This window comes from Camelus dromedarius, chromosome X (assembly GCF_036321535.1).
Source record: "Camelus dromedarius isolate mCamDro1 chromosome X, mCamDro1.pat, whole genome shotgun sequence".
Taxonomy (NCBI): Eukaryota; Metazoa; Chordata; class Mammalia; order Artiodactyla; family Camelidae; genus Camelus; species Camelus dromedarius.
Genome location: NC_087472.1, coordinates 33,310,199 through 33,325,946, shown reverse-complemented (window position 1 = coordinate 33,325,946; position 15,748 = coordinate 33,310,199). Strand labels below are relative to the sequence as shown.

Below are 15,748 nucleotides of genomic sequence, written 5' to 3'. Positions count from 1 at the left end.
ACTTGCAAATATTTTCTCCAATTCTGTGGGTTGCCTTTTGAAGAATTAAATATTACACCTTAAGTATGATGTTAACTGTGGGTTTTTCAAAGCTGCCCTTCATTAGGTTAAAGGAGATACCTTGTAATCTTTATTTGTTGAGAGTTTTTATCATGGAAGGGTGTTGAATTATGTTAAAGGTTTTGTAAACATCTCTTAAGGTGATCATGAGGTTTTGTCTGTTATGCTATTAATATGAGGCATTGTGCTGTGTTTTACATGTTAAAGCAACGTTATATTTCTGAGATAAAACTCCTTTGGTCATGGTGTACAATCTTTGTGTACGTTGCTGTGGTCAGGCGTTATCTTGGTCTCCTTCAGGGAGAGTCCAAAACAGGTTCTGATAGTCAATAAACTCATACAGTATGGAAGACTCTCTTCTATTGTTATACAAAATCATGCATGAAGTGAATACTTTTTGAGAATGAGAAGAAAATTCATAATGAAAAAAGACAACTACCACAAACAAAAATTACAAAATACACATATTACATGAGTCCATTTATATGAAATATCCAGATTAGGCAAATCTGTACTGGCAGAAAGGAGATGAGCAGCTGCTAGGGTTTGGGGATAGGAGGGAATGGGGCATGACTGCTTATTGGGTATAGGGTTTCTTTCTGAGGTGATGAAAATGTTCTGACGCTAGAGGTGAGGATTGCACAACATCGTGAATATACTAAAAGCATTGATTTGTACATTTTAAAGTGATTAAAGCCATAAATTTTATGTTATTTTATTTTCACTTTAGTTTAAAAAAGGAGAAAAGAAAAAGAAACATGTAACTCAGTCTTAAGGGAGAAGAGACTTCTTTGGAAAAATATCTAAGTCGGGTCATAAAGAATGATTAGGGCTTAGAAGGGCAGTGGGAGCCAGAGTGGTGGATAAGATCTAGTTAGGGGAATGAAAATGGACAAAAGTCCGTTGGAAAAAAGAGAACATGGCATATTTGAAGGATTAAAAGATGAGCCATGCAGCTGCAGCAGTAAGCATGGAATGTGTTCATTTTGTGATTCATCCCAGACATCAATTTGCACTTAAACTCTGTGCCAAGCCCTATACCAAGTAGGACCTTGTAAATATTAGCTCGTTAAATTTGTACAGCAATCTGATGAGGTTGATACTATTCTTCACCTCATTTACTGATGGGGAATTTGAGAATTATTATATGAGATAGGATTTGAGATATTAAGTCCTGAGCCCAAGATGTCACACCTTGTAAGTGAACTGGGACTTTTACCCAGGCTGTCTGGTTTGAGAGTTTACACTCAACTGCTACGCCTGCCCCAAAGCACCAGATCCTGCCTCTGCAGGGTAGCTCATACCTTGAGTTTAAAGACATGGGGGACTGGAAATTGCTTTTGTGTCGAGTTTATGTTAACAGTTTGCCTAAAGTTAAACTGAAATAATCTTTACATATACACTCACACACACCCACACATCCCTCCAAATACATCTCTGAGTGATAGAAGTTTTTTGCCTCTACATAGTTTTTACAAATATTTTACACATCTCCCAATTCTTACAAAACTTTAAGGCTATTTTTGAGATTCTTCAGTAGAAAAACTGCCTCACTTGAGAGAGATGTTCCATCTGGGACTCAGGCAAAGGTTTTGAGTGTGCCTGAGGCTGGGATATTATCCAAATACATGGGGAAGGAAGCTTTTTACTTAACTCTGAGTTTCCCAGGTATGTGAGGAAGAAGTCATTATGTGTAGGAGTTTTTCTACCCCAAAATTAATTAAATCTGTAAATTTAATTAAAACCCACAGATTCCCTATTTATTGTATAAACACAAGTACAACTCCTAACAAAGGTCTGGATTTTTGTTCTTGCATTTTTGGAAGTGGGTGTTGCTGATGTTGTAGTCATTTCTGTGTTTATTTTGTCTCAAAAGTCATACTGTTTGAACTCTTTGTCAGGATATATGTGCTATAGGAAGAAGTAGATTCTAGGTAAAAGTTGTCTAAATATCTGAGCTCAAAATACTATACTCTGCTCTATGTTGCTAAGATTCTACCAACTCCATTTCATCTTTCCAACTGGCTCCCTCGTAAAGTCTGTCTGTAGAGATTTCCTGAGACAAGAAGCCTGGAGGAAGGAGAATCCACTATGTCTTGTCTCTGTTCCTGTTCCTCTCACTTTCACCCCAATAAAGGCAATAATAATCTTTTTAATGAATTTTAAGAAGAATTTTTTTATATGTCATATATATATTCTTTATCCTTTCATTTGTCCATGAACACTTAGGTCGTCACTATTCCTTGGCTATTGCAAATAATGCAGCAATGAGCATAAGAGAGCAGAGCAGAAATCATTTCCTCTGGATATATTCCCAGGACTGGAATTGCTGGATCATATGGTAGCTCTATTTTTAATATCTTAAGGGACTTCCATATTGTTTTCAATAATGATGGTACCAATTAGCATTCCCACCAACAGTGCAAAAGGGTTCCCCCATTTTACCACACTCTCACCAACACTTGCTACCTCTTGTCTTTTTGATAATAGCCATACTAACAGGTCTGACGTCTTAATCATGATTTTGATTGGCATTTCCCAGATGATAAGTGATGCTGAACAACTTTTCAAAGACCTGTTGGCCAGTTGTATGTTTTCTTTGGAAAAAAATGTACATTTAGATTACGTACTCTCTTATTAACTGAGTTAATTTTTTTGCTCTATATTTGATTGAGTTCCTTAAATATTTTGGATATTAACCCCTTAACAGGTATATAATAATTTGCAAATATATTCTTCCACTCTGTACATACGTGGCCTTTTCATTTGTTGATGGTTTCTTCTGCTGTGCAGAAGCCTTTTAGTTTGATGTAGTCCACTTGTTTATTTTTGCTTTTGTGATCTTTGTTTTGGTGTCAATTCAAAAAAAAAATCATTGCCGAGACCTATCTCAAAGAGCTTACCTCTATATTTTCTTCTACAAGTTTTACAGCTTCAGGCCTTATGTTTAAATCTTGACTCCATTTTGAGTTAATTTTGAGGAATAGTGTAAGATAAGGGTCCAATATCATACTTTTGCATGTGGATATCTAGTTCTCCAGCACCATTTACTGAAGAGACTATCCTTTCCCCATTGTGTGGGGCTCCCCATTGTGTGGGACTCCCCATTTGGAGCTCTTGTCAAATAGTTGAGCATATATGTGTGAGTTTATTTCTGGGCTCTCCATTTTGTTCCATCAATCTGTATGTCTGTTTTTATGCCAGTACCACACTGTTTTGATTACTATTGCTTTGGATTATAATGTAATATAAACTGCCAGAGATAAAGCACAGGATTTGGGTTGCTTGAAAAATAAACTACATCAACTGCCTTCAATAAGCTCAATGATAAAAGAATTAGGGAACATTAGAAAGGTGTGTCACAAAATAGAGACTATCACAAAGAGATATAAATTATAAATAGGGACAAAATAACAGCATATCAACATACATAAAATGAGAGTTGCAGAGGAGAGGAAGGAGAGAAAACAGAATAAAATATTTGAACAAATGATAACTCAAAACTTCCCAAATTAGAGAAAATACATGAATCTATACATCTAATAAGTTCAACAAACTCCAAGCAAGATAAACTCAGAGGGCACATCATGATCAAATTATCAAAATTGAAAGACAAAGAGTGAATCTTGAAAGCAGCAGTAGAAATGACTCCTCACATACAAGTAATCCTCAACAAGAATTTGTTCCAATTGCACTACAGAAACCACAGAGGGCAGGTGGCATTAGAATGACATAGTAAAAGTGCAGGACAAATGAACAAAAATACTCTGTCTACCAAGAAATCTATATATGGGAAAATGAAGGGGAGAGAAAGACATTTCAAGATAAGCAAAAATTGAGAGAGTACCTAACAAAGCACTGAAAGGAGTCGACACTGAAATGAAAGAACACGGAACATCTATTGAAGCCCCTGAAGAAATAAACCACAAAGGCGAAGTTAACTACACAGAGAAATGCAAAAGCCAATATTACTGCATTTTTGGTTTGTAGCTCCTCTTTTTGTTCTCATATATGATTCAAAATACAAATTATAAAGCATTAACAAGAAATCTCTGTTAATGGACATCAAATACACAAATACATCATTTGTCACAATAACCACAAAAAGGGAGGTGGCAAAGCTGGGAAGAAGAAGAAGAGTTTTTGAATACTACTGAAACTACCTTGGTATCAATACAAACTTGATTATTATAAACTTAAGATATTAATTATAATCCCTGGGTTATCACCAAAAAACAAAAACAGCAACAAAAACAGAAAGCCCCCAAACAAACAAACAAACAAAAAAACCCTTAAAAATGTAAAGGAAAAAGGAATGATAAAGGAATCACTGATGAACACTAGAAAAATTCATTTAATCACAGAAAAAGGCAGCAATTGAGGAGTTAAGAACAAAAAAAGGGTGACATAGGAAAAACAAATGGCAAAATGGCAGAAAATCTCTCTTTCTCAGCAATTACTATAATACCAATGAATAAGACTGTCCAAGGAAAAGGCAGAGATTGGCAAAGGGGATTAACAAAAACATCCCCCAATTATGTTATCTGCAAGAGATTCACCTTAGATCCAAAGACACATAGGGTGAAAAAAAGAGGATGGAAAATAATATTCTATGCAAATGATACCAAAGCGAGAGCTGGGGTGGCTACACTGATATCAGATGAAATAGACTTTAAGATAACAATGGTTACATAGTCAAACAAGAGCCTTGTATATTAATAAAGGGAGTCATTATATTAAAAAGATGCAATAATAATGTATCTATATGTCCGAAAATATATGAAACAAAAACTGACAGAATCGAATGGATAAGTACACAGTTTCTAAATAATCCTTAGAGACTTCACTACTCCATTTCCAACGAAAGATAGATACATAAACAGAAGAACAATAATGAAATTTAAAAGTCAAAGGACAACAAATAACGTAGTACACACAAGCAAACAAACTTACATGTGTTAGGAAAGCAGCACAATGGAGACAGGCAAGGTTGTTAAACTTGCTTGAAACAGGCACTTTTTTTGAAGTTGATTTACAATATTCTGTTCCTATCAGATCCCTTCCATCTATTTTATATATAGCAGAGTGTATCTATTAATCCCATATTCCTAACTAATCCATCAACCTGACATTTCCCTAAGCAACCATAAGTTAGATTTCTACGTCTGTGAGTCTGTTCCTGTTTTATAAATAAGTTCATTTCTATTATTTTTTACATCCCACATAAAAGTGACATGATATAATATTTGTCTTTTTCTGTCTGACTTCACTTACAATAATTGCTAGGTATATCCACATTGCTGCAATAGCAATATTTCATTCTTTTTTATGACTGAGTAGTATTCCTATTTATTTATTTATTTATTTATTTATTTATTTATTTATTTATTTATTTATTTATTTATGACATCTTCTTTATCCACTAATATGTCGATGGACATGTAGGGTGTTTCCATGTCTTGGCTATTGTGAACAGTGCTGCTATGAACATTGAGGGGGGAGCTGTGCATTTTTTAGTGAGAGTTTTGGACTTCTCTGGATGTATGCCCAAAAGTAGGATTGCTGGATCATAGAATAACTCTTATTTTTAGTTTTTTAACGACCCTCTGTACTGTTTTCCATACTGGCTGCACCAACTTACATTCCCTCCAACACTGTGTGAGGGTTCCCTTTTCTCCCCACCCTCTCCAGCATTTATTATTTGCAGACTTTTTGATAGTGAACACTCTGACAGGTGTGAGGTGAAACCTCATTGTAGTGTTGATTTGCATTTCTCTAATAATTAGTGATGTTGAGCATCTTTTCATGTGCCTGTTGGCCCTCTATATGTTTTCTTTGGAAAAATGTCTATTTAGGTCTTCTGCCCATTTCTTAATTGAGTTGTTTGTTTGTTTTTTTTTTTTTTGATATTGAGCTCGAGAATGTCATTCTAAGTGCCAGAAAGAGAAAGAAAAATACTATATGTGATCGCTTATGTGGAATCTAAAAAAAAAAAAAAACAATTGAACATAAATACAAAAGAAACAGACTCACAGACATAGAATACAAACTTGCGGTTGCCAAGGGGGCGGGGGGTGGAAGGGACAGACTGGGAATTCAAAATTTGTAGATACTCACAGGCATATGCAGAATAGATAAACAAGATTATATGGTATAGCACAGGGAAATATATACAAGATCGTATGGTAGCTCAGAGCAAAAAAAAAAATGTGACAATGATTATATGTATGTTCATGTATAACTGAAAAACTGTGATCTACACTGGAATTTGACACAACATTGTAAAATGACTATAACAACAAAAATGTTAAAAACGAGGTGGATGAACTGATTGTATATTTTGGAAATTAATCTCGTGTCGGTTGCATTATGTGCAAATGTCTTCTGCCAGTCCGTAGGTTGTCTTTTCATTTTGTTGGTTTCCTTTGCTGTGCAAAAGCTTACGAATTTGATCAGGTCTCACTTGGAACAGGCACTCTTGAGAGACAATCGGGGAGCTATTATTCATGATCCTTCCTCTGTGGTGGGGCCTCAAGCTACGCCTTTCCACAACCCTTTAGAAGGTCAACCTGGGCCTGTCCCGGGGGCTCCTTTCTGCAAGACTGCCCCACGACCTACCCCCTACCTCCCCCTTCTGACCCACCTGCAGTTCTCTTTATCTCCCATCCACCCCACTGGTGAAGGAGGGATCCCCTACCCTAATGGTGTGAGATGGCCAAGCACACGACACTGGCACCGGACAGATGTGATTGACAGCTCTTTTAGTCACACATTCACACCCGGGGTGAGGACAGGGCATGCCATGCAGCGCGGCAGGGGAGTTGTGTTCAGGAGTAGAGTGAACTGACAGGGGTGATGGGAAAGAGACTGCAGAGTAGCAAGAGAGTGGGGCGCTCCCTGGTTCCCACAAGAGGGCATGATCACCTTATTTGAAAAATTCCACTGGCTGGCAGGCAAGGAAAACCCGTTGGGCAGAGGAGCAGGTGGGGTGCAGCTAGTCTGGCTGATCGGAGAGAACCCAGCTGGGTGGGGTACTTGTCCCAAAAGAAGGAGACGTTCAGGTGAGAGCAGGGGAAATCACAGTTAGGCCAGTGGGGTATTCTGAGGCTCAAAGGCATCACAGCAGCATTGGAAATTTGAGCTCTTAATGTACACATAGGAATCCTATGTAAAGAGATCTACAGATGAAAAACAATCCCTTTCAATGCACCAGTGACCTTGTTTGCAGAATGAAAAGGCTGGCCCTAGAATTCATACGGAATTACAGGAGACCGGGAATAGCGAAGACCATCTTGAAAAAGAAAGAGAAAGCTGGAGGATTCCACTTCCCCGTGTCAAAACTTACCACAGCAACAGTAATCGAGACAGTGTGCTACTGAAATAACACGAGACATACAGATCAGTGGAATAAACTGGGAGTCCAGAAATAAACCCATATATCTATGTTCGGTTGATTTTCAGCAAGGATGTCAGATCATTAAGTGGGGAGAAAGCGGAGCCACTTCCAAAAAAAAAAAAAAAGATACTAGGACAGCAGGCTATCAAAATGAGTAAAGTTGGACACCTACAATCACTCCATATACAAAAATGAACTCTAAATGAGCAAAGATCGAGCTGTAAGAGCTACACCCATAATACTCTTAGAAAAAATGTATTCGTTTGCTGGGGCCGCCATCACAAAATACCACAGACTGGGTGGCTTAAACAACCCAAATTTAGTTTCTCACGGTTCTGGAGACGAGAAGTCCAAGAACAAGATGTCAGCAAGTTTGGTTTCTTCTCAGGGCTCTCTTCTTGGCTTGCAGCTGGCCGCCTTCTCCCTGCATCCTTACATGATCTTTCCTCTAGTGTATGTGCAGCTCTGCTGTGTTTTCCTGTGTCCAAACGTACTTCCCTTTTTAGGACACCAGTCAGATTGGCTAGGGTCCAACCATATGACCTCCGTTGACCTTAATTACCTCTTTAAAGGTCCTGTCAACAAACACAGTCACATCCTGAGATGATGCAGATTAGGTATTCAACATATGAATACGGGAGTACAGGATTCAGTCCTTCAGAAGGGGTAAATATTCATGACCTTTGCTTTGGCAATGGATTCTTAGATATGATGATAAAAGCATAAGTAAACATAGAAAAGGATAAATTGGATTTCATCAGAAATAAAAACGTTTTTGCATCGAAGGACATTAACATGACAGCAAAAACACAACGTACAGAATGGAATGAAACTCTTGTGGCCGGCATATATCTAATTAGGGTCTAGGATCCAGAACACATAAAGAACACTTACAACTCAACAAGTAGCCGAGGAATCTGGTTTAAAAAATGGGTATGAATAGGATATGAATACAGATTTCTCCAACAAGATACACAGGTGTGCAATAAGGGTATGAAAATCAGCTTGACATCCTTAGTCAGTAGGGAAATGCGACCAAAGCCACCATGTGATGCCAAAGCACGCTCATAAGGATGGGTAAAACAGAAATATTTTTTAGGTGAAAAATAAAACATATTTACCAGGATGTGGAGACATTGGAACACTTATACATTACTGGTGGGACTCTAAAATGATGGAGTCACTGTGGGAAAATACCTGGCAGTTCCTCGAAAAGTTAAGTGTAGAATTACTACTCACTGCGTCTGAGTACAGCAAAACGTCTTGGACTGTTGACTGAGAAATCATTCTAGGAAGCGTGTCCTTTTAATGTCTGTCATGCTGTATTAGTCTGCTCGGGCTGCCACAACAAAATGCCATAGACTGGGCAGCGTAGACAAAACATTTATTTCCTGCAGTTCTGGAGGCTGGGCAATGCAAGGTCCGGGAGCCAGCACGGTCGAGTTCTTGGTGAGGGCCCTCATCTTGGCTTGAAGAGAGCCGACTTCTCCCTGTGCCTTCACATGGGGGTGGTGCAGGGCAGATCAAGATCTGTGGTCTCTTCCTATAAGGGCACTAATCCCAGTGTGTGGACCCCAGCCTCATGACCTCACTAAGTCTTCATTACCTGCCAAACACCCTGTCTCCAAATACCATCACATTTGGGGCGGGGGGGAGTAGGGAGTGGGGTGGGGGTAAGGGTTTAACATTTGAATTTCTGGGGGGAGGGGGAACGGTACACAACTCGGTCCATAGCAGGTGCTTAGCTTAGCCCAGTTCTTTAAAAGAAGCCTCTCTCTCTCTGTCTCTCTCTCTCCCTCCCTCTCCATCTCCCTCTCTCTCTCTTCGTTTTATAGAGTCATGAAGTGAATGGGGGAGCACTGATGAAACACCTTTCAGCTCCTGTTTGTAATGTGTCTTCAGCTCTTCATTCTCACTACATCCGTTTCAACTTTGTATGTTCTTTTCTCAGTAGCTTTAACAACATTAAGACCTCCACGTTCTCTTTCTGTCTCCTGTGCGAGGTTTTTACCATTGCTGATACTTGATCTATCCACGTCTTTTTCCCCCTGTAAATAATTGTGTCTCCACTGGCGTGAGCCATCCCAAGGTGGAAACTGGGGAACAAATCCAGGTTTGTATACCCCAGTGCGCCACCCCATAGGGACACTGCAGTTTTGCTTGCAATGGTGGAATGAAACGGAAGGGACTTGGGTGGGCTTCAAGAGCCACCCAGGACTCGAAGGCCCCCAGGGAAGCTGAAGGCCTTGATCACTCATTGGGCCACGGGCATGTCAGTCTTCGCCTGTTGGCCAATGAGCTTAGAGCTGGTGCTGGAGGAAGTGGCTCTTTGTTGACGCTTCCAAGCTCCGCCTCCCACTGCCAGTCAGCCAGACGCTTTCCCGCCTTGGGGACTGCCGCCACCACCGGCGCGGGCGCAGTCTCCCCGGGCCGCTTCTCGGGCTGCCCCGGGGGCTTTCCTGTCCCGGGGCCCCCACAGGCGCCTTCGCAGACTCTTGTTCCCTGCGCAGCCGGCTTCTCTGCCGCCCCCGCCACCTCCAGGCGGGCCCGCTGCCAACAGCCTCCCCGCAACGGCGGTCAGCCCGGCGGCCGCCATCTTCGCCGTAGTCGTCGCTGCAGCCGGGTCGGTGTCGGCCGCGTCCCTCCTGCCATGTCTGCCACAGAGGAGCGCGGCCGGATCCCAGGTGGCCGGGACACAGCTGGTGGCTGGGCGGGCGGCGACAACAGACTCCTTGGGGTCGGTGTGTCACCTTTGGAAGGGATGGATGGAGTCCAGGGCGTCTTCAGAGCCCTTCCGGAGGATGAGGGTTGGCAGGAGGAGGTCGCCGAGGCCGCAGTGGAAGAGAACTGGGCTGTAGAGCTGGGAGAGGAGGAGGAAGACTTGGAGGAGACCGAGGAGGAGGAGGAGGAGGGGGAAGGGGAAGAGTTTGAATTCGAGTTCGAGGACCAGGAGGAGGAGGAGTACCAGTCAGAAGAGGGGGACGAAGACGAGGAAGAGGACGAGGAGGAGGAAGAGGGGGAGACAGAAGAGGAGGAGGAGAACGGGCAGGAGGGCACAGAAGTCGTCTCGGGTGCCCGTGAGGCCCCCACCGTGCGGTTTGGGTCCCTGTTCCGCAATCTGGTCCATTCCGTTCTACCCCGCGTCCCTTCCAGCGACCGTGACCTGGTCCGGCCCCACGCAGGCCGCGTGGTGGCCCGGCGCCGCTCCTGGCAGCCCTTGGACCTTGCAGAGGGCCCCGCGCCTCCTCAGGAGGTGGAAGCCCGGGGAGAGGGACCTGTGCCCCAGGAGCGGGAGGACCTGGGAGAGGAAGCTGAGGTGTGGGGGGGCGAGGCCCTGGCTGATGCCTCCCAGTCCTGGGAGGCTGGAGCCTGTGGCCCCGAGGGCAGGGCCCAGGCTGGCGAGTGGCGGCCGAGTCCTCAGGCCCTCGCAGCCCCTGTTGGGGCGTCTGGCCCAAAGGCAGGCGGTGTTCAGCGCTTGCCTCTAGCAGTTACGCAGCGGGTCAAAGCTCTCAAAAACCTCCAGGCACGACATGCGCAAGTAGAAGCCCAATTCTATAAAGACCTTTTTGATCTCGAGAAAAAGTACGCTGCCTTCTACGAACCTCTGTTTGATAGGAGAGCTGCCATCATCAATGCAATTCATGAGCCCTCAGAAGGGGAATGTCAGTGGGCAGTAGGTGTGGCAGAAGGGGCTTGGGAAGAAATGGATGCGGAGCCTGAAGGAAAGGGGCAAATAAATGGCATACCTCACTTTTGGCTGACAGCTTTTAAAAATGTCAAGATGCTTGGTAGGATGATCCGGGGAAACGACGAACTTGCACTGGAGCACTTGACAGATGTGAAAATAAAGTTTTCTGGGGTCGAGGAACCAATGAGCTTCACCGTAGAATTTATCTTTGAGTCAAACGAATACTTTTTCAACAAAGTTCTGACGAAAACGTACCGAATGCGCTCAGACCCAGATGATTCTGATCCCTTCTTCTCCAGAGGGCCAGAGATAATCAGCAGCACAGGCTGTGAGATCTACTGGAAAGAGGGGAAAGACCTCACCATGAAAACTCTCGAGCTGCAGAAATGTGAGGGCCGTGGAAGTGTGGTACCAGCCACGGGCAAGGTGCCCAGTCGTTCCTTCTTCACCTACTTCTACCCTCCTGATTCTCCTGAGGGTAGGGTATTGGATATCGCCACTGATTATAAATTGGGCTATTTTTTCCGTGAAGTTCTGGTCCCAAAGTCCGTATTATTCTTCACGAAAGAAGCGACTGAATATCAGTGTGAAGACTCTGATGAAGAGGTCCAAGAAGCTGAAGGGCCAAGAACCGAAGAACCAGGGCGAGGACCTGAAAAGGATGTGGACCCAGCAGAGGGCAGCCCGGGAGAAGCCAGGTATCTGTGTGCAGCTCTGAGTATCACCCAGCCATTCCTGACATAGGCCTATTGTGTTATGTTTTTAACTTTTCTCCACAAAGCAAATAGTAGTAAAGGAAATTTGGCTAAAGCCCAGTTTCAGGACAGCTTAACGTTCGTAAGGCGTGTATGCTAGATAATGTAGAATGGAGTGTGTTCTGAAATGTGCTTCGCTCCCAGCTGCAGGCCCTCCGAGCGGTAGCTGTAAGACTTCTGCAGGTGGGAAACTTATCAGACCTGGTAGCCGAGAGCACTGTTTGTCTGGAACACAGTTGCCAGAGCAGGCGGCTAAAGTGACTGGAACGTGCACTAGCTGGGCCTTCATCAGTGGGCTACAGCAGTACGGCCTCTTGTGCTAACTGGGAGAAAATGCCTGTGAGAATGTGACTACTGACAAAGATGTAGCAAGTGAACACTTTCAAGTGGGAGCCCACTGACTGATTGATACCTAACTGTTCAGTTGTAAAGGTTTATATTTCATGGGACAGTCAGTCAAAAGAGAAGAACGTTAGCCTCGGTAAGACTGTTGTTCACCACTGAATTGGTGATTAAGTCAGCTTGTATCTTACCTGTCCTCTCCTTCTCTTTCTTCCTTTGCTTTTTCCCTGTCCTTCTCCTCTTCCTTTTTGCAGGCATGGAAACAGAGGGTCTGGGAGTGACTGATGGATAGAGCACAGGCTAGTAAGGTGGAAGGACTGACTTATTATTTAATAAGTCTCTCAAGAAAACAACAGCAACAAAGCAGGCATTTCTGGTGGGAGAGGAGGTTGGTGTGAGGAGTGCACGATGGAAGACATGTCCAAACATCTGCGTCGCAAGGGGGAAATGTGTTGATCTCTCTTGATGGTACAACAGGCGTGTGTAGGATTGACTGTTTTCTTAGATTTAGAAAGTCAGTGTTGCATGTTATTGGCTTGCAATTGCTAATTGTCTCTTATTTCATCCCACAGTTCTCAGGCATAGAAAGACACGATGGAGGAAGAAACAACGGAATTGTTCTTTACGGATTTGAGATTTTCTGCTTCTCAGTAGCCAGTGGGAATTCTATCAACACTGGTTTTGTTCCAGATTTCATCATGCAAAAAGTGTTACCCACCTTCATCTGACTTTTCTCTTAAATTTTTCAGATATGTTTGACAGCATTTGCCCATGTTAAAAATAAAAGTTTGCCAGAAATGGATAAGCTGCAGAGTTCTTAGATATATAACACTGATGCAGGTCTATCCTTGTATCTTTTCTTTTTGCTTTGTGCCACCTTACTGTCACTGAAACCATGTCTTAAGTTCTTTTATTGCCGCCACGAGTTAATTAAAATGCCAGTGTATGAACAGTTAACGTAAAGGGAGAGGTGGAGGTCTAGCCCCTACTTCCTTCTATTGAAAGAAACCGACGGATGACCAAGCTTATCCGGAGACCAGATGGTGCCGCTGGGCTGCTGTGGACCAGCGGCATCAGCGTCACCTGGGAGCTTGTGAGGAATGCAGATTCTCAGGCCCCACTCCAGAGTTACTGAATCAGACATTCTGAAGGTGGGCCGGCAATCAGAGTTTTACATGTCCTTCAGGTGACTCGAGAAGCACGCTAAAGTTTGAGCATCACTGGTTTAGAGCAGTGATGGGTGTGGGGGCCGGGGAGGACTGTGAGGGACTGAGCTTCTCCTGTGGTAAGGCCAGCACTGACCCAGCCATTTGACACTATTTTCGGCAAACTGGACGGGACAGCAAAGGCTGGAGTGGGGATGAGACTAGAGTTCTCTCAAGGGTCTGAGACACAGAAAGACCTCCAAGAGGGGCAAGGATTGGATGGTGGCAGTGGCAAAAATGGGTGAGGGAACAGACTAGTTTCAGAAGGCTAGAACCGCTACGATACCACGAATACGAAGTTTAAGAGCATGTAAAACAATCACATATTGATTATGGATACGTATATGTAGTAAAAGGCATGCGTGGGAGGGATGCACGCACGTAGTGTGTAGAGGGGCACGTATGAGAACGACAGACCCCTTGCTAAGGGTAGTGGTGACGTCTTGTGGAGAGGGGGAGAGAATTCAACTGGGAAGGGTTGCTCATAGGGCTGCCATAACCAGTTACCACAAGGTAGGTGGGTGGCTTAAAACAACATAAAAGTTTAATCTCCCACAGTTCTAGCAGCCAGCAGTCTGAAAGCAAGGTGCTCCAGGGGAAAATCCTCCTCGTCTTCTCCAGTTTCTGCTGCCTCCTGGCATTCCTTGGCTCGTGGCAGGAGAACTCCAGTCTCTGCCTCTGTCTTCACAAACTGGACAAACTGTAACATATGTAAGCTGTAAAGTTTTCAGGGCAACGTTCAATTGAGGGCCTGCATGCCACGTGGAAAATTATTTGAAAGTTTCAAATCAACTAATAAACTATTAAACAAGGTATCTCATCTACCAAATAAAGACACCATCTTGATTGCCAGGAAACCAACTTCAGATTTAGAATACTTTGCATATTTCAGGGTTTTTTCCTTGTTTAGTTCGTTACGCTAATTTAAAATCACAAAGCTATCGGTAACAAGTTTGTGTTAGCAATAGTTGCGTGATATTGAAGGGGGCACATTAGGAGACCGGGAGTCTCCAGGTCTGTCCTCTCCTGGGCCAGGCGCATTAGTTCTCCATTGCTAAACAAAACCAAATTACCGCATAAATGATAGAAGGATCAAACTACAGGAACATGCCTAGTGTAATCAAGAGTGTAACATTCCATTGACATTTTCATACTCTGATGGTTAGAAGAAAATCACAGGTCCAGGCCAACTTAAGGGGATGGAAAATTCAAGAGCAGGAATAAGAAAAAGTTTGAGGGTCACTTAGGGTCTGTGTACATTACCTGTTGTGTGCGTACAATACCTGGGCTCCTCAGAGTTCTGTTCCAGTGATGTGGGGAAAGGGGGACCCCCACCCCAGGCCACTGGTCCACATCACAGGCCCCAGGTCCAGCCTCTTCCTCTTCTCTACTCACTCTGAGCTCCATTCCTCACCTCAAGAGATCTCACATACACATACGTGGATATTGAAGTCCACTTGTCCCCTGTTCCCTGAATATAGTCACCAATAGTTGGTTTCCTCCCAGTCCTGGAAGTAAGTATAACAGTGGCAGTGCCACTTAACCCTCAGAAGCACAGATCCAGGGAAGAGGAGCATGCAGGCTTCTTGGAACTTGGGGTTTAGGGCCACTGTGCAGCAAATTCAGGACCCCTGATACATGGAACAAGGTTGGGAGCAGGCTGTGTGCACATCTCCTTGATCTCACACACTGCACCCTTGGCTGTTTGCAGAGAGATGAAGCTGGAAGAGGGTGGTGGTGGATCCCCTAAAGTGTGGGATCCGTGACAAGCCCCTCTAGCCTGGGTCTCAGAGCAGTAGTATGATCAGCAGCTGGTTCATCACAGACACTGTGACAGGCAGCCTCTAAGAGCACCCCAAAGATCCTTGTCTCCTGGTGTTCATGCCCCAGAGTAGAGCACTACCTCATTTAATAGAGATGACCTATGTGACCAACCATTTGTCATGCAGCAATAGAAAACAAAACAGATGTTGGCACAGAGTAGGATTTTGTGGTAAACAACAACAAACAAGCAAACACCTAAAATGTGGGAATGTCTTTGGAAATGGCCAGAGGGCAGAATCTGGAAGGACTTTGAAGAGAGTGTTAGAGATAGTCAAAGATGCTTTGAAGAGACCATTATCAGAAGCCTGATGGCCATTGTGGAGCCTGCCTGTGAGTGTAAATGGAAGTACAAAAAACGTTATCGGAAACTGGAGGAAAGGATCCCTTTTTAAGTAGTGTAGTGGTGTGGGAATTAAAAAAAAATGAAGTGTGAAGGTGCTGCCTGTCTTCTTACTGTTCATGGCAAGATGTGAGACAA

The 15,748-nt window shown here is 43.4% G+C and overlaps 1 protein-coding gene across 6 annotated transcripts in view; it reads left to right on the top strand.

Annotated features, from left to right (window-relative positions):
* The window catches only part of LOC105095574 (uncharacterized), an 80,653-nt gene extending 67,536 nt beyond the window's left edge, over positions 1-13,117 (top strand). For 3 of the 6 annotated variants that reach the window (XR_010379430.1, XR_010379425.1, XR_010379424.1), the window contains one exon: positions 12,814-13,060. Coding sequence is in view for 1 of the 6 variants with exons in the window: in XM_064482886.1 (XP_064338956.1) it covers positions 9,630-11,842; positions 12,814-12,826 (2,226 nt within the window). In the remaining 5 variants the exon portion in view is untranslated. Of the gene's footprint in view, positions 1-9,145; positions 11,843-12,813 lie in introns of those variants that run through there. The other 3 variants (XR_010379426.1, XR_010379423.1, XM_064482886.1) reach the window with 2 other exon arrangements.
* The last annotated feature ends 2,631 nt before the right edge of the window (positions 13,118-15,748 follow it).